General features: G+C 42.6%; 1 protein-coding gene across 1 annotated transcript in view; it reads left to right on the top strand.

The window, feature by feature from the left end:
- Positions 1-16,966, top strand: part of HGD (homogentisate 1,2-dioxygenase) — a 42,988-nt gene extending 26,022 nt beyond the window's left edge. Inside the window, exons 8-14 of the mRNA XM_042903392.1 lie at positions 462-541; positions 1,367-1,466; positions 3,537-3,661; positions 6,069-6,173; positions 8,665-8,791; positions 13,327-13,508; positions 16,626-16,966. Coding sequence (XP_042759326.1) covers positions 462-541; positions 1,367-1,466; positions 3,537-3,661; positions 6,069-6,173; positions 8,665-8,791; positions 13,327-13,508; positions 16,626-16,775 — 869 coding nt within the window. The 3' untranslated portion in view covers positions 16,776-16,966. The remainder of the gene's footprint in view (positions 1-461; positions 542-1,366; positions 1,467-3,536; positions 3,662-6,068; positions 6,174-8,664; positions 8,792-13,326; positions 13,509-16,625) is intronic.
- The last annotated feature ends 2,135 nt before the right edge of the window (positions 16,967-19,101 follow it).

Below are 19,101 nucleotides of genomic sequence, written 5' to 3'. Positions count from 1 at the left end.
TAAATAGAAATTTTCATGATGCCATCTAAAACAGAATGTCTGTTAGAGATTTCTTTGGTCTGCCCATTCTATTTGATGGTTTCAGTATTGATATTTTGAAGTCAACATTTTGGTGTAGACATTAGATATGCAAATGCCAGACTCTTGCTGGAACTACCAGAAATGAGTGGTTTTCCATCCTATTTCTGCTGCCCTTTTTGGTCAATCCACAAAACTGTGTGTATACAAACTCTTTTCCTGGCAACCAAGAGTAAACAGAGTCAACTTTTTTCTTTCACTTTCTTCTAGGTAGTAAAATTGCTAACCTAAGTTGTCAGAATATCCATTTCCCTCCATGAGACTCAATAAAGCTCTTTTCTTTTGGAATGAAAAATCAAATGCAGCCTTTAAGCCTTTTGCTCTTCATGAAGTGGTCCTCACATGGGAAGAATTGCTCACTGCTGCCCTGTCTTTTTTGTTAGTTCCCCAGAAAGGGAAACTTCTCATTTACACTGAGTTTGGCAAGATGCTTGTGCAGCCCAATGAGATCTGCGTCATTCAGGTTGGTGATGTGTCCCCTCTCCCTTGCCTCTCCCTAATTTGGGAGCAATCAGATGTTGCAGCTGCTGTTATTTCCAACTCTAAAATTTCTTGGTGGATCGTGTCTAAGCAAGGAGAGGGAGCTTTAGTCATGCAGAAGGCTCTTGTGCCGAAGGGTAAGCAGGCTTGGGTGCCTGGTTTGTTTTAAAATAAGACACCATCACAAAGCAAAGAGCATTGTCAATTTGCTTTCCGAAATACTTATATGTACTTTAGACAAGGTTCTGTTCACATGGATTGGGGGAGGGGGTGCAGTGAAGATTAATTTCTTAAAAATGTGGCTATATCAGAGCACTGGGATCTCTGAGTCCAATGAGAGATTAGATTAGAATTGGTTTGGGTCATAGATGTGATTAAGAGTTGTACTTTTCCTTTTTTGTTTGTCTGTTTTGTTTTAAGTAATTATTTATTTATTTTTAATTTTTTAAAAGTTTTTATTTCTTTTTGAGAGAGAAAGAGCATGCGCAAGTGGGGGGAGGGGCAGAGAGAAAGGGTCTAAAGCATCTAAAGCGAGCTTCACGTGAACAGCAGAGTCCGATGCCGGGCTCATACTCAGGAACCATGAGGTCATGGTCTGAGCCGAAGGTAGATGCTTAACTGACTGAGCCACCCAGACGCCCTAAATTTTTCGTTTTAACTCATCTTTGAGCCGGTCACCTCTCAAACATACCTCAACAGACTATAGCTGTACTTTTTGCATGTGGGGCTGGCTGTGGCTCTGGGGCGTCTTCTTTATAGCTACAGGTATGATTTGGGAGTGCTCACCAGTGTCTGCTTCCCATTCCAGAGAGGAATGAGGTTCAGCATAGATGTCTTCGAGGAGACCAGGGGCTACATCCTGGAGGTCTACGGCGTCCACTTTGAGTTGCCTGACCTGGGACCAATTGGTAAATCTTCACTACAAGCTTTTAGGCTCCCTTGAGAGATAGGACAGATAATCTCATGAGAGTGACACACCCTTCTCCCCTCATTATCTCACTCAAATTTCAACTTTCCTCTCCAGACAACTTGTCTAGACCAAGTGTAGTTGAGAAGTTCAGAAACCTATTAGAACTCCCTAAGCAACCCCAAATATTTTTTTCAGACCTCTAAGTTCAGGGATTCAGTGTCATGGCCGACCCAACTGATGAAATAAAATCATTAATTAGTTCATCGGTATATCAATCCATCAGCTAGTCTTGGCTCTTGTGTTGTGCTGAGGGTACTGACAGGAATCTCATCAAGGGTAACACAAGCCTTTTCCCATAAAATACATACATAAAAGTGAACAACCAAAGCCAACATGTTCTAAATCTCTCTCTAGAGTAGTATATAGACCGTTGAAGAGCAGACAATGTAAAATAGATTTCTGGTTATACAGTGTATATCCTGAAGGATGTAGAAGTTTGGGTTACTGGGGGGCCAAGTCACCAGGAACAGCTTTACAGAAGACATGAGATTTGATTAATCCTTGACAAAGAGTTGAGGAAAAATAAAAGGAAAGGGAACAGCTTAAGCAAAAACATACATGTAGGAATGAGCTTTGTGAATAGAGGGAGATCATCTTCTTAAGTCAATAGGGTGTGTGTAGACGATAAAGTAGAGAAAAGCTATAACAAGGGCTATACTCCTATGGAAAGGGGACACAGGCTGAAGTGCGAATAGTCTACAAACTTCACATTCCTACTCATCACATTCCACAAAATCTACACAGTTAACTCAGAGCTATGAAGGAGCTAGAAACCACAGCCTCTATGAGGCAGATTAAAACTTTCAAAAGTGAATCAAGGTCCCCACCCCCGATTCTTCTGGCAAACTGGAGGCAGAAGATGCAGGAGAGAAGTGAAGGTGGTAGGAGTTGTTCTCAAAACATCTCTTGGAGTGAAAGGAGTGGCTTGGAAAATGGGCCCTTGGTTTCATCTTTGGCATGTTTGCTGAAGGTGGTGGCCACACCTCCCAGTTCTTCCTTTCCTTGTCAACAGCTTTTTTAGAGCAAAACAGGCCAGGCCAGCATGTGCCTTCTGGTCACTCCCCTGGGGAGATCCAAATAGTCAGAGGAAGGTGGGAGGCAGCAGAGAGGCAGCTGGAGCCACGGTGGGCCGTCTGTCATCCTGCTCACCACCCGCTCTTCCCACTTCAGTCTGGCTTCCTGCTGCTCTACAGCCAGCATAGCCTCCAGGTTCCATGGAACACGTACCCTCTGGATAATATATATAATTTACTAACCAGCTGGGGGCTTATATTTTTTAACCCCAGGAGCTGGAAATGATAAAACACTCCCCAGGTCTCTCCTCTCAGAGTTAAATTATGTTTTTGCACTTATACTTTTTATTTTTGGTTTTTTGATTTATTTTCCTTCTCTGGAGGGAACACTCGCTCCTAAGCAAAGGTAAGCAGGCAAGTCCTGAATACTTTTTTCCTGAGTGGCAGACAGATTTGTCAGGCTGGAGAGCAATTCTGCAGATTGATTCTGAGCTCTGTCTGAGGAGCAGAGGCATGCCTGGGGCAACAGTATGTAACCCTTCCTTTCTGAGATCAAGGACTGTAGATGAGTTCTAGAATCATCATGGTTTTCTTAACAGAGAAGTTCTAGTATTCTACCAGACCTTCCCTTTGCCTCTTTTCTAGCCTCATCCTCTCCCCTCACCTGCAGTGATGCAGTAATGCCTGTAACATGGTTGATAAGCCATACTTACTCTACAACTTTAGGAGGTGATGCTGGTGATGATGATGATGATGATGATGATGATTTTCATGATTCTTTTTACTAATCATGTTTCCTAATCTTTTTCCTAATCCTTTACCTTCCTTTTAGGAGGTAAAGGTAAAAAGGATTCCAATGAGCATTTGGACAATGAAAACAAATTATGGAATGGCTTTTGACATGGAAGAGAGCCCTTTCTCTTCGTGCAACTGTAGGCATCTTTCCTATATGATTTCACAAGTGTCTAAAAGACTTTTGGGTTGCTGTGTTCTAGGAGCTAATGGCCTGGCCAATCCTCGTGATTTTTTGATACCCGTTGCCTGGTATGAAGATCGCCAAGTGCCAGGTGGCTACACTGTGATTAATAAATACCAGGGCAAGCTATTTGCTGCCAAACAGGTAAAGTAAGAGGATGATTGGAAGACAGGAAGGGAATATTAAGCACCTACTGATTGCTAAGGCCAGTGTTAAGTACTCGACATATATTCTTTAATCTTTATAAGTACTTGACATATATTATATTCTTTAATCTTTACCATACCACTAAGTAATTATAAATAAGGTACTATTTGTCTCATTTATAGTCATGAAAAGGGAATGACAAATAATTTGCCAAATGCCATAGTAAATGGCAGAACAAGCATTAGTACCTATATCTCTTTGACTCCAAAGGTCATGCTCTTTCTACTCACCAAGCAATAAAAATCCTGGCAATATAGTAGATCTCTATAAATGGTGTATAAAATATAATATACAGGCAGGATAGTTTGTTCTGAAAAGGGAAATAAGTAAACAAGCAGGTCACCCAATATTTATATTATCAATGGCAACCATATTTCAAATACAAGCCATGACTGATACAAAACAAGTAGAACTCAGTTCATTAGCTTGACTTAGTTTATACCAACAGCCTTGTAAACTCAAAGACAAGCAAAGGCTTATCCCTTATTAGGGATATATTAACAAATAATAACAATATGTAATCTATAATATATCAGATATATTATATTATTACTTAATATATGGAATATATATTAGCAGAAAGTAATCATATAAACAAAGCAATCCAAAGATTTCTTCTGTTTACCATTATCTATTAGCATTATTTTTGCCCATTTGACATATTGCTTATATTTTTCAAGGCATATTATTTTTCTTGGACAGCATCTAGAGGGTATGCTAACCAGCAGAGGCCAACTAGTTTGGCACTTAAAATTAACCCCTGAGAGTTAATTGCCTGCCTTATTGACACATTGTCACCTTCATATTGTCTGGGTCAGGATTTCTCAGAATGTGGTTCAGAGATCATTTGCATCAGAAATTCTGAGGGAGGCTTGTTTAAAATGCAGGTTCTTTGATGTTACTCCAGCCTAGCAAAAATGATAACTTCTGGGAACGGAGTGTGGAAAACTTCAGTCATTTTAAGCATGCTCCCCATATTATTTTTGACATACAGTTGAGAGAGAGCCATCATTCTAGAGGCAGCCAGCAGCTCCATGGGTTTCCACTTCCCAAGTGGACTCTGTGCTGGTTATTCCTTGTGTGAGCTCCTACATTGATCCATTATCCCTTCTCTGCCACGATCTGTCACCTGAGAACTTGACCTATATGGGCTCCCTAGGCTTTAGGTTGGGTTCAACCTGTGAGAGATACTCACAGGAAATTGGAGGGCCGGAGGAAAGACAAGTTGGGGTTTTTCTTCCCCTGCTTCTTCCCTAGTTGGGACTTCATCCCTCCATGATCTCAGCTCCTGTTGGGTAGCCTCAGTGGTGTGCTGAAACCAGTTCATACTGGCATGAAAGAGCTAATATACACATTCTTCCCAGCTTTGTGTTCAGCAACATCACATTAGTAGATGAAAAATGATCATGGTGAGAGTATTTATACCCCCAGAAATTAGCAAATGCTATAAAACAGAGCTTTTTGATTTTTTCCAGAGAGGCAGTTGTTAAATATATACCACCACACCACTGAACAGCCCCTTCTTCATGGTTCTAGCTCTTGCTTGAATCCTATAACAGCATTTTCTTCCCATATCCTTCAGGCCTAGGAATGGCAATGTCTTCCCACTGTTGCTAGACTCAGAAACCTCACCATCTCTAGTCAGTTCACTTAACTCTAATCATATCTGTCTGAGTCGTCCCCTCAGTAAAGTCTTTAGAACATTCTGAATTGGGTTCCATTTCCAGAACAGATGCATAACTACAGTGGGGACTACCTTCCTGTAACAGAGCACTGATCCTCTCCTACCCCAGGGCAGGCCCAGGAAGCATCACCTTAGGATTGTTCTGGAAACTCAAGTCCTTGAGTCCTAAGGGAACTCTTAGATCCCTTCTCACCCTCCTGCACTTACCAACCCAGGCACTGCGTGTACCAGAAGCTCCTCTAGACAGCAATTACCTGGAGAGCAGTCACAGCAAGTGCACCGGGAAACCCAGACGGTGGCCCAGATTGTCTGAGAATTGCTGACATTCGCAGATTCTCACAACTGTGTTAAAAATTGTTGAAAAGGCACTACTTGGAGAATGCATTGTGCTTCTGCTGCACATGTGATCTGAGGCAGCTGCAGCTTATGAACTGGAAAAATAGGGTTAGTGGCTTAGCAAGGGACAGTCTGTAGGCACGTGAAGCAACCACAACATGATTCAGGGTTATACTTCTCCCAAAGGATGGTATTATTAGATTGTGTGAACAAAATCAAATCAGGAGAGACAGTGATGCCAAATACAAACTGTGGAATCACAGCTACAAAAGCATTAAGTACTAAGATCACCCTTTCCTGCTTTTTTTGTGTTTGTGTGATCAGGATGTCTCCCCGTTTAACGTTGTGGCCTGGCACGGGAACTACACCCCCTACAAGTACAACCTGGAGAACTTCATGGTCATTAATTCAGTGGCCTTTGACCACGCAGTAAGTCTGAACCATGGAGGGGCCTGGAGATAGGGTAGCCCTTGGATGGGAGGGGTCCATAGTAGTCCCCTGACGTTCACAGATTTAACGTTTCCAGTGTCACCCTTGGAAGGCCACGATATAGTCATTCATCATTATGCTGACAGGAATTTGAATCATCTACAGCAAGGCTTTGGTGAAGGAGTAAATAACAAGCTAGTGGGAGAGCCAAGCCTTCCATGTAACACTCATCCTTGAACACAGCCCGGTTCTCACACAGAGGATCACAGCAACCCCAATAGATGGCTAAAAACTTAGTTTCTTCTTGGAAAAGGCTAATATTAGTGATAAAGTGATAAGAAAGGAAAATCTCTGGATTTGGAAAGTTCTCTGTCCTGCTTACAAATGCTGAGTCTGCTTGGTCTAGCTGCCTGTTCCAGTGCCTCTACTCCTGGCTGTTTTCAGCAGTGATGGAGCAGACAACCCTCTTCTAAAGTTCCTCAGAATGTTCAGTGCTTGAATTTAAACCAAAGAAAGTGAACTTGGTCATATTTTTCACTCAATTAGAGGCCCACAAATAGGTCCCTGGTCTACAGGGCAAGCTCCCAAGGCCCCACATTCGTGATAAAGTGCTAGCTCTGAGATCCTGGGGGAAAGTTCATTTTGCAGCCTGGTTCATAATAGATTAACTTAACCCACAAGCTGACGGGATAATTAGAGCAGAAGCCAGAGAACCAGAGACAGGAAGATTACTCTGAGCCAGTTCAGTTTATCTCTAGGGGGACAAAACTACCTTTCTGAAGAGCAACAACTCGTAACAAAACCAAAAGGGAAAAGAAAATGAGGCATCAAGACCAAAACAGCATGAAAAAGGACCCTGAGACACTGATAGAGCTTTATTTGAGCCTCACTACCTTTTCTTTAACAGTTTCAGATCATTTCTCATGACGGATGAAGAAGTTTAAAGTCTCACGGCAATAGGGTTGGGTTTTTGGCTTGCCTTTGCATAGTTTCAATCTCTGTGCTGCTGCCACAGTTATTTTTCCAAAATTTTTCCAAAGTCCTATTTTATGACTCCTTCAGCACCCCCCACCGCCACTACCACCACTAGCAATGCTAAAGGGGCAAGGAATAGATAGATCTCAACCATCTTTGAATCCCAGACCCTAGAATGGCATGTGAAAGCAAACATGATCATTGATTTTTTCCAAAATTAGCTGGTGTTAATTCATTTTGCTTCATGCACAGCAAGAGGGGAAAGTCAGATGAGTGATTACTGCACCTTATCGATAAGCCAAAATTCAGGTCTGGTCATTCTACCACTGCATTAGAAAACCTTTTCAGCCTCCCTGTGGTTTAGGATCATCTGAGCTCTGAAGCATGGTATCTGATGTTCTCCACCATCTGGCCCTGGACTCCTTTTTCCAGTATCAACTCTTAGCCCCTCTTCCCTTTGCCAGTGCACCCTGGCAATGCTTTCTTGCCTCTTGACAAAATCTCTGTGCACTTTGATGTATTTCTTGTTTTCTATGCTTCAAATGCCTTTCCTCTCTTTCCTGCCTCCCTCCTTTTTCTTTCTTTCTCCTTTCATTCCTCAGGACCTTCCTCAAATATCACCTCCTCTTCGAAGCCTCCCCTGATCCTTTCAGGTAGGCAGGCACTCTCTATACTCCCTTGGATTTCTACTTATAAAGTGAAATTATCCTTGGCACCTTGCTAGGATTAGTTGTTCATGCACCTGTTTTATGACTCCTTCAGCAACCCCCCCCCCACTACTACCACCACTAGTAATGCTAAAGGGGCAAGGAATAGATAGATCTCAACCATCTTTAAATCCCAGACCCTAGAATGGCATGTGAAAGCAAACATGACCATTGATTTCAATTAAATTGAATCTCAATCTTTCCACTGACAGATTCTAAAGTTCTTTTAAAATCACAATATTGTTTCCCTCAACACTACCACCGTCCAAACTAGTGATGTAAGTGGTGGATTTTAGACCTGAGAATCAAACAGGGGTAAGAAAGCAATGAAGATGGCATCTGGAATCTCTGCGAGGCCCCCAAAGAGAAGCACATTCTACATTTATACCAAAAGCTAGATACTATTTTATTGCTGTTTCAACCTCACTCTGAGCATCTATTCTGCCAAGAACTCCCTGCAGCACATCCCAGCTCTTCACCCTGACCTGAGGTTGAGAGGCAGACACGACTGGTTCTCAGACCCTCATGGTAATATTTGCATGAAATGGGGGCTCAGCAGGATGAGAAAGCAGTTCCAAGTCTTCTTAGCTGGTATTAATTCATTTTGCTTCATGCACAGCAAGAGGGGAAAGTCAGATGAGTGATTACTGCACCTCATCGATAAGCCCAGAACACTTAGCCTGGCCTGTGTGGTTTGATCAGAATTTAGAGCATCAACTTGGAAACCCCTTCCAGTGTGGGGACACATGTGCCATTGTCCAGCCGCCTCCTTTCCATCGTGGGCTCAGTGTCTCCTTGTGCTTTCACAGGACCCATCCATCTTCACAGTATTGACCGCCAAGTCTGTCCGCCCTGGGGTGGCTGTCGCTGATTTTGTCATCTTCCCACCTCGATGGGGGGTTGCCGATAAGACCTTCAGGCCTCCTTATTACCACAGTAAGTCTCTCTTTTCCTAAGCCACATTGGAAACCAAAGAGATAGCAAAGCAGTGAACCTTATTACCCATTGGGAATACCACCAAGGAGTTTCCAGACACCATGCTCTGGCTGGCTTTCAGGATCCTGCCTCCCGAGACCCAGTGCTGCTTCTCAGACTTGTAGCGGCTGAAACACCACAGATGGAGATGGCAGTGATGTGTTGACTCTGAGAAAGAAGTAATTAATGCCTACAGCCCAGTTTCCCTGGCCCTGAGGAGAGGCAGAAAGGCGGATAAAGTGTGAAGCAAGACGTTTCTTTACATCTCAGACCCTTCTTTTTAGGGGAGGGAGAATGGTGGGATGTGGTTGGTAACTTTGTTGTTTTTGGAAAGCTCTTGATCTAAGTCTGGTTCGAGAGCCAGGAAATGTGCCTTCTCCAATTATTTTGGTGGGATGAAACGGACTGCCGTGCACACTAGGAAATGGACTCCATTCTGGAAGCAGTTTCTGTGGAGTATTAGTTACCTAGAACAGAACTTACTAAATCTATTATTTTTATTTTATTAATATTATTACTAGCAGCTAACAATTATTAACCATTTTCCATGGCTATACGTTCCTTATAAGAATTAACCCACTTAATCCTCAAAACAGTTGTAAGAGGGAGGTAATATCATTATTCCCTTTTTTTCAGAAGGTGAAATTGAGGCATAAAGGATTAAGTAATTTGAAAGATTGAGTAACTTGCTCAAGGCCCCACATCTAGTTAAGTGGTCGAGTCAGGGTTTAATTGAATTAAATGTGTGCCAGAGCACACATATACTCGTTACCAGTAACTGATGTGCCTAGCCCAGTGCCCAACATACAATATGCATCTAATAAACATTTATTTAATTAGTAAATGCATCACCAAGAATGAATAAGGTATTTCATGGCTATATTTAATGAAGTTGGCATTTTTACTTGTGCAATAGCTAGCTGTAAATCCAACCTAAAGGTCAATGTACAATTCCACTTCTTGGAGATTGCATTTCTGTACATAGAGTTCTGAAAAGACTCTGAGGTACATTTCAGCTAGAATATTCTTTTTTTTTTTTCAAGTTTATTTATTTTTGAGAGAGAGAGAGCAAGTGGGGGAGGAACGAACACAGAGAGAGTGAATCCCAAACAGGCTCTGCGCCCTCAGAACAGAGCCCTATATGGAGCTCTAACCCACAAACCATGAGATCATGACCTGAGTCGAAGTCAAGAATCAGGTGCCTGACCGACTGAGCCATCCAGGCACTCCACAGCTGGAACATTCTTAAAAATAAATCCCTTTCCTTCGTCAACCTCAGGGCTTTCTGTCTATATAAGGTTCCTCCTTATATGTACCAGCTCCCAGGTGCCCCAGCTCAACAAGATATAACAGTGCACTGAATGGGTAATTTAGGCATTTATAAAAGGCGGAGAAGTAGGGCCCTAAGGATGGAAGAAAGCCATTTTATGGTCTAATTCCAGCACCACCTTTTTCAGGTGACATCATTATGGTGGAGAAAAGGATACAATCAGTTACCACCACAAAGATACTACTTTGTCAATAGAGTCAAAATAAACTATCATCTTTTCTGAAGAGTATCAAGCCCATCATAGGCCCTGACTGTTCTGGAAATCAGTCCCCTAGAAGACCTGCTGTCCAGGAGAACTGCTTTAGCTTAGCCTGTACCTCACATGCTAGCTCTTGATAATTCACTATTTCACAGAGTTCTTGTTTTGAGGCTGCTATGTACCTCTATGTACCTGAGATGGTAGTTTTCAAATTTTCATATATGTCAGTGTCACCTGGAAGGCTTATTAAAACAGATTCTTGGGCCCCACCTTCAGAATTTCTGTTTTAGTAAGGTCCAGGGTGGGGCCTGAGAATTTGCCTTTGTAACAGGTCCCCGTGTGATGCTGATGCTGCTGTTCCAGGAACCACACTTTGAGAATATTAGGGAGATAAAAATCACTTAGAATGACTCTTAAAAAAATGTATCCCCAGCACCCACTCTTGGAGAGTATAATTAGTTGGTTCTGAGGTAGAACCTCAGAATCTGCATTTTGAATTAGCAAGGCAGCAAGACCTTCTGATGCAGAAGGTCTACAGGCCACATGTTGAGAAACACTGGCCTGTGGCTTACCTCCCTACCCAGAGAGAAGGATAATAGAACTGTCTAACTTAGACAAGTTTGCTGTTGTGCTACAGCTCTCCAGCCACTCCTAGACTTGAGCTTGTAGTTCAGCCTGCCTGAAACAAATGACCTTGTGAAATGCCTCTTATAATTTTTTAAAAGTCTCTCAAGTACATTTGGCCAGGATAGATAGATAACAGAAAGGTATGGTTGCCTGATTTAGTTGGAAAAAACACAGAACCCCAAGTTAGAAATTATTTTTTCCAGATATATTACAACTATTGCTTTAGCAATATTATCAAAATCTTTGCTACTTTGATGTGACTTTATAGGAGAAGTGAAGAATTATTTCTGTAGAAATATTGCCTCCAGTCATCTTAATGTACTTTAGTCAACTGGATTCAGCATTAATCAGAGAGGCAAGGTCTACCCTCCCCCTGCCCTTTGAAATATAGAAAATGATATAGAAATGTCATCACCAAAGTCGTTGCTACCTAAATTCATATTCAGATCAAAGCTGAATTCTGTATTGCTCTCTTCTTAAAATTAAGCCATGAAGGTGACTCTGAGGACACATACTAGATGGAGGAGTGTGACAGCACATTTAAGTCATGAGCAGACCTGCTTTTAAAATATAGACACTTTATGCTTACAGTTGCTTCTTTTCCTCTCTTTCTGCTTCATGGAAAAATGAGTAGAGCTATGATTCGGGTCTTACCTTTTCTACGTGTGCCTGCAGCAGAATTTTGTTTCCTAGGCAGGATAAAAATGACTGCCTAGTCAATGACAGAAATATTTTGGCACTTGATTATACTTCACATGTAAGGAACTTATCATGCCAATGTCCAGCTTTGCAAGGGTTGCCAATGTCATAGCTCTCTGCTCTGCTCATGATCTTCACTCTCGGCACTGTCACAGAAGGGACTATGAAAGTAACTTTAAAGGGGCTATTTCTTAATCACAGAACTTAGCAGAGTGTTCAATTACATCTGTGGGATGGATGGATCGGTAGACAGATGGGGTGGAGAATGGACAGATGGATGGGTAGATGGGTGAATGGATAGAAAGACACTTAAATTTGCTCAGGTGTTGTATTTCTTTAATTCTTGCTCTAAATATGTTGCTGTTCCAATAAAGAGGTTTATTTCAATAGAAACATGATTGAAATAGTAGGCACATGGTGATTTTTTTTTGTCAAATTTTTTGACTCCAGAAAGCACAAAACCAACATACTTATATTAAAGCAAATTTCCATTTAATATGAGAGAACTTTCTAACACCCAGAGCTTTTCAATAATATGGTAGACTGCTTTGTTGAGTAGAAAGCTTCCATTCACAGGAGGCATGCAGGCAGACCCAAGAAGTAATGCCAGGAATGACGTAGAATATTCTTCTGTACTGAGTAGAAGTAGTGATCCTTTCCAATTTAAAAATTTTACGATTCTATAAAGAGAATATCAATGGAAATAGAAAGAAAAGAATGAATCTCAGAGGCATTTTGGAGAGTGGAAAATAAGATGGTAGATTCAGCTACAGAAGATAGTATTTGTTAGACTATATAGCATTTATGGACTGTTTTTTACAGATACTAAGATCCTTTCACATGGATTATCATTTGATAATAGACTCCAAGTCCAGCGTTCTTTCCATTATATGACTCTTCCATCAACACACACACACACACACACACACACACACACACACATACACACTCCATCTCAGTTTTCTGGATTGGGAACCAGAAATATGGTGATACCATGTACTACTGTGGGGCTATTTGGAGGAGGATTAGATAAGATGTGGGAAAGAAGATCATTTTAATATGGGGCTTATAAGCCTAGATGACAGAGTACATCTATTCTTTATTATTACTTTCATTTTAATTTTTATTAAAATCGTCTGGCTATGATTTTCTTTAGATTCAACATCATTTGTTTCAGGCAATGGAACTTAAGATCTCTGACAATCCACATGGCCATCAAGTAGAGTTTTGCCTACCAAGGGTTTCACATTAATGAATGTTTTGTGGGTTCCTCCCGCCTCTGTATTCTTTAGTAATCCTAAAAAATGTATCATATTCTCCTATCTTCTTGGCAGTGCACAGAAAAAATGCTTGAGAGGTCTTGGTATTTTACAGGTTTTGCCTTAGATAATTATAATAATATTATTTCAGGGGTGCCTGGGTGGCTCAGTTGGTTAAGCGTCCAACTTCAGCTCAGGTTACGATCCCATGGTCCATAGGTTCAAGCCCTGCATCGGGCTCTGTGCTGACAGCTCAGAACCTGGAGCCTGCTTCAGATTCTGTGTCTCCCTCTCTCTCTGTGTCTCCCTCACCCATGCTCTGTCTCTCTCCATCTCTCAAAAATGAATAAACATTAAAATAATACTATTTCAACCCTCCTAGGGAACTGCATGAGTGAATTCATGGGACTTATTAAAGGTCACTATGAGGCAAAGCAAGGTGGATTCCTGCCAGGAGGAGGCAGCCTGCACAGCTCAATGACCCCCCACGGGCCTGATGCTGACTGCTTTGAGAAGGCCAGCAAAGCCAAGCTGGCACCCGAGAGGATTGCTGATGGCACCATGGTAAGCAAGTTAAATGCCAGGCTCTGGCAGCCTTGGGGGTCCCCAACCTTGTTGAGAGGAGTAGCTGCTTTTGTATTTCTCCGTCAGAAAGAAGGAGTCAGGAGAGGAGAGTGTGTGTCTCTCTGTGTGTATATGCCCGTGTGTGTATGTACACACCCCTAAATGTATACTAGACTTCTGATGTGGTAGGGTAGAAAGATATTCGGACTTGCGTCAGAACTGGGATCAAATCCTAGCTCGTTGGGGACACCCGAGTGGCTTAGTAGGTTAAATGTCTAAATCTTGATTTTGGCTCAGGTACAATCTCACAGTTCATGAATTCAAGTCCCACACTGAGCTCTGCGCTGACAGTGCAGAGCCTGCTTGGGATTCAGTCTCCCTCTCTCTCTGCCCCTCCCCTGATTGCTCTCTATCTCTCTCTCTAAATAAATAAAAATAAGCTTAAAAAAAATCCTAGCTCTTAGTTCCTACAAACCCTGAATAAGTTACTTAACTTCTCTGTGCTTCACTTTCCCCCATCTGTACAATGGGTGTGGTATTCATCCCAGCAGGTGGCTGTATTTAACCTTACGGACTGTCCAGCACTGTTCAAATATAAAGGAATATTATTAATACTATGTAATAGGTCTTCTCTTATCTGTATGCAGCCCAGAGTATATATGCTGTGTCTCAGAATCATCTCCTGCTTTTTGAGGTAATCTTCTAGGGCCACAGTACCCAGGGATGCAGGATGTCACCTTCAGTGGAATTCTCAAGCCAAGGAGGATCAGAAAGCCTTTGCCTCACTATAGTCAGGGCTTGTGAGAAGCAGTTCTCAGCTGTTTTCTCATTTTCTTTTGCTCTCCTTTGGCATGGGATGAAATTGATGGGATTTAAAATCTGTTTTGCGTTCTTCCTGTGTCAAGCTATAAACATTGAGGCTGAACACAATTGCAGTTGGCTGCGGTACTTAGTTTTACTTTATTTTTGCATTCTTGGAGGTGGAGTTTATGGACCACAAGGAGTAATTTTATGTTAAGTCATATGCAAATTTGCTTTACATTTTTAAACAAATGCCTTCAATGCTACCTGACTTTAAAATCAATAGCACAGTCCTTCCTGACTCCATGCCCAGCTTGCAAACAGACAGCATTATCTGTCTCTCTGTCCAATGCAGTTTGCATTGAACAGTTCCAGGACCAGAGCTGATAGAGCTGATCTGCAAGGGGAGGGTGCAGAGTCCCATCTGCTTGACCTTGGCTCTCTTTCCCTTTCCAAGGGCCTTTGCAAAATTTTTATGGAACTCTACATCTCTTTGAGATGTGGTTTGACAATCTCAATTAAGATATTGCTTCCAGGGGTGCCTGGGTGGCTCAGTCAGTTGGGCATCTCTGACTCTTGATTTTGGCTCAGGTCATGATCTCAGGGTTGTGAGATTGAGCCCCATCTTGGGCTATGCACTGAGCGTGGAGCCTGCTTGAGATTCTTTCTCTCTCCCTCTTCCCCTCCCTGATCTCTCAAAAAATAAAAATAAAATAAAAAATAAAAAAATAAGCCAAGGGCTCTTTGAGGTACATGGGCTACCCCACACTTGCCACTCAGTAACCTTTGGTGCCCAACTTGGCTTTGGATGTCAGTGTTATCAGGGAGCACTGTTCTACATCAATGAGGCAAGGACAGAGCTGTTTTTATGAGGAAGAAGACTCTGGGAAATGCATAGGGCCTGGAGCACTAGCCAGAAAGAACTCTCCTATGTAAGGGATTAAGGGCAGGGGAGGCCTCGAGTAGCCAGACAGCCCAGACTACCTGGCAGGGGAGGGTCCAGCACAGGGGAGGGTCCAGCACTGCCAGACTACCTGGCAGGGGAGGGTCCAGACCTAACTTTGGGTCTCCATCACCATTTTCCATTATATAATTGGGACCCAGGGCTATCTATACACCTCATCCTTATTCCAGTTTGGAATAAATGAACTTTGTATAATACCGTCTTCATAACTCAGCTGGGATGGGGTTTTGTTACTCCGTTCACACAGCAAGCTTCTTAAGAAGCAGGCAGCAAAGAGGCAACAACAGACAAGAACGACCGTAATAACAACCCTTATATCTGAATAGTGCTTTATAATGTGCACGGTAGTTCCACACAATCTGATACGGTCCTCATATCAAGCCTGTGGTGAGAAGTCAGGCAGGGACAATCATCTCCCTGAAGCTAATGTATATTAGATACCAAACATTAACATGGGTTCTCTGGGTTGTGACCCAACTTTTATCTTCCTTTTGTCCATCTGTATTTTTAAAATTTCCAATAATGTGAACACATAAGAATTGTAGGGTTTTATTTTGTTTTTGTTTTATTTTTAAAAGCCACAATGGTAGGGAAATCAGCAATTGGTGAAGCTAGAATGTCTAAGCTGCACAGAGCACTTGCATATTCTTTCTGTTGGGGACAAAAACCTCCTGAACACAGAGGGACATCAACCATTCAGTCTTCTGGGATAGGTTTTTTAAAAGTACTACAGTCAGTCCTACCTCCTCCTTCCCTCCTCCTCCTCCTCCTCCACCTCTTCCTCCTCCTCCACCTCTTCCTCCTCACTCTCTCTTTACCTCCTTCTCCTTTTCCCAGGCCATCTCCTGGTCAGAGTCCTTAAGAACAAAACTCAAATCTCAGCTCTGCCACCTCGTTACTATCGCTTAAGACAAGCCACTTCCAGCTTTGAGCCAGTTTCCTCCTCTGCAAAAATGGGGGTTATGGCCTCCCCACAGGGACTTAGCCACAGTAAGTGATGGCTCCTAAGAAGATGAATATTCCTAAAACTCTTCCACCTCTGCCCCTGGATCTAGCATATTTAGCTCCATAATGCTGCAAGGACAATGTGATGCTTACATGCCCAATTCCATTGTATAGAATGAAACTTGGAGCTCGGAGAAGGTAAGGGTCTTGCACCAGGTATCACTCGCCTAGAAGTGGTAGGGCTGGAGCCAGAACCCAAGGTGTGAGCCTGTTGTCCTCACCCTGCTAGCACACATGATTCATTATTCAAAGATTCTGCCTACCTACATCTTTTCTCTTGACATCTAATCAAATGTATTTTATTATCCACCTCACTTCTTTTTTGTCCCCTCCCCCATTTCCTACAGGCATTTATGTTTGAGTCTTCTCTAAGTATGGCCGTCACCAAGTGGGGGCTCAAGACCTCTAATTGTTTGGATGAGAATTACTACAAGTGCTGGGAACCTCTCAAGAGCCACTTCACTCCCAATTCCAGGAACCCAGCAGGACCTAACTGAGACTGAAGCAGTGCTATCATAATTGAGAATGGATTTGTGTGGTTTTGTTTAGAATATCATGCCTTCTGGCAGTATGGGGGAGGGGGTCGGTTAAAATGAGAACTCACTTTTTCACAGGCAAATAACTCAGACATTTGTAGAAATGTTTTTGGAAAGTTCTATGTCAGCTTAATTCCTCAATAAATACTTGACTGGTATTCTGTGGAAGTAGCAATTGGTCATAATCAGGTCGTGATGAGACATACCTATAGTGGCCAGGACTGGGGGCAGTCCATGAGATTGGCTCAAGATCAAGAGTCTCTTCACATGAGTTTGCCTGGATGCCCTTATTCCAGGAGTGCAAATCCAGGGTGTTTACCACAGACCACAAGGAAGGACACGCCAACATACGGACCATGAACTGAGGCTGAAGCCAAGGCCAAGGTCCCAGGCATAGGGAAGCACAGGGGGTCAGCAGAGCTCCAAACATCCAGTGTCTTCCTAAAACAGATGGGCAGCCAGAACAGCAGGCTAATTATGATAGTCATGTAGCAGCCAGTATAGTTGGTTGTGGACAAGAAGCCCAGCCACCAAGAGTGAGCATCATTCAGTGAGGAGACCAGCAGTCCTGTTTTTTCCACTGAAAACCCCATATCTCATGAAACCCTCAGGCCCGGTCAAACCAGAGTGGTTAGCCCCCCTACTATTCATTCATTGATCGTACCACTTGACAGCCATTCAATGAGTCCTTGCTATGTGTCATCTACAGAGTGAGTCCCTGGGGGTGAGTGATTGAGAAGGAAGAAGTCATCTCTCCCCTTAGCAAGCTCACAGTCTGGGGACACCAGAACCAAAGAAGATCAAGTTCCCAGCACAGAACCACAGCAAAAATGAGGCAGTGCGGTATACAAACACTATGCCCAACAGCTCCCTTCCTGTGGCCGGCATCGCTCCCAAGGACTGGGCTGTCCAAGACTCTGGGGTGAACTGATTAGGTTCTCTTGGAGAGAGAAAACAGGCAAATCAGAACAGAAAAGAATGGCAAGTGTATTTTTCACCACTCTAGTTCTATAGTTTTAACACATTCTCTCCTCTGTGTTGCCCAAGTATTAATTTTGATATGCTGCTACTAAGTTTTTGTTTAACAACAGGTAGTGAGAGTCAGCTATGTACCAGGGCCTAGGAACCAGGGCTGCAAAATAAAACAAAAGATGCCCAGGTAAATTTGAATTTCAGATAAACCCTGAATAATTTTTAGTACAAGAGTGGACATGGAAACCTGTCTTTTTTTTAAGTTTATTTATTTATTAAGAGAGAGAGAGAGAGAGAATGAGCCTGGGAAGGGCAGAGAGAGACAAAGAGAGAGAATCTCAAGGAGGCTCCAGGCTGTCAGTGCGGAGCCCAATGCAGGGCTCAATCCCACAAATCATAAGATCATGACTTGAGCTGAAATCAAGAGTTGGATGCTTAACCGACTGAGCCACCCAGGTGCCCCAGAAACCTGTATTTTTATTTGATAAATCTGGCAACTCTATGAGGGATATGGTGGTCCAGGAGATACATATGGTTCTCGCCCTGACAGAGGTTACATTCTAAGAGGGAGACTGATGAAATAAACAAACAAAATAATTATAAATTGTGAAACATGCCAAAACAAAACAAACAGGAACTGTTTGGGGAGGGGGGATCATTCTTTAAAAGAGATCTTCAATGAAGAAATGACAGCCAAACCTAAAAGATAGGAAGAAGCAAATCATTGGAAGGGTATGGTTGGGCTGGGGTGTGGTAGAGGGGAGGAGCATTCCGAAATAAAAGCCTGGTGGGTTCAAGGAACTAAAAGAAAAGCTAGTGTGGGGAGCCCAGGAGCAGGCCATTGCAATAGTCCAGGCAAAAGACAGCACTGTCCTGGACTAATGAGGTGGCAGCAGAGACAGAAGTAAATAAATTCCTGAGTGCTTTGGAGTAGACCTGAAAGACGGTGCTAGGGATCTGTATGCAAGGGGTGAGGGAAGGAGGAGTTGAGGACAGGGCCAAAATGATGGGTAGGCTTCTGGCAGTGATATCTCATGGTCTCAAACAGTAAGGTGGGTATCTTTGAGGATGACAGAGGTCAGTGTGCCTTCCTGATGTTCCTTGTCTTTATATTAGACATTTTTATTAAAAATTAAACATTGTTAATTAGCAAAGCAGTTAATATCTTTAAATAAATTTTTGAAACTGACCACTATGGCAGAAGTTGCTAGTGGCCCACCTATATCCCACTTGCAAGAACCATCCAGTGCTGACCAGCCGCTTCTTGTTGCCTGCACCACATTGGCAACTCTGCCCGAGGACCAAACCAAAACCC

This window comes from Panthera leo, chromosome C2 (genome assembly GCF_018350215.1).
Source record: "Panthera leo isolate Ple1 chromosome C2, P.leo_Ple1_pat1.1, whole genome shotgun sequence".
NCBI classification, from domain to species: Eukaryota; Metazoa; Chordata; class Mammalia; order Carnivora; family Felidae; genus Panthera; species Panthera leo.
This window is presented reverse-complemented; position numbering and strand designations above follow the sequence as displayed.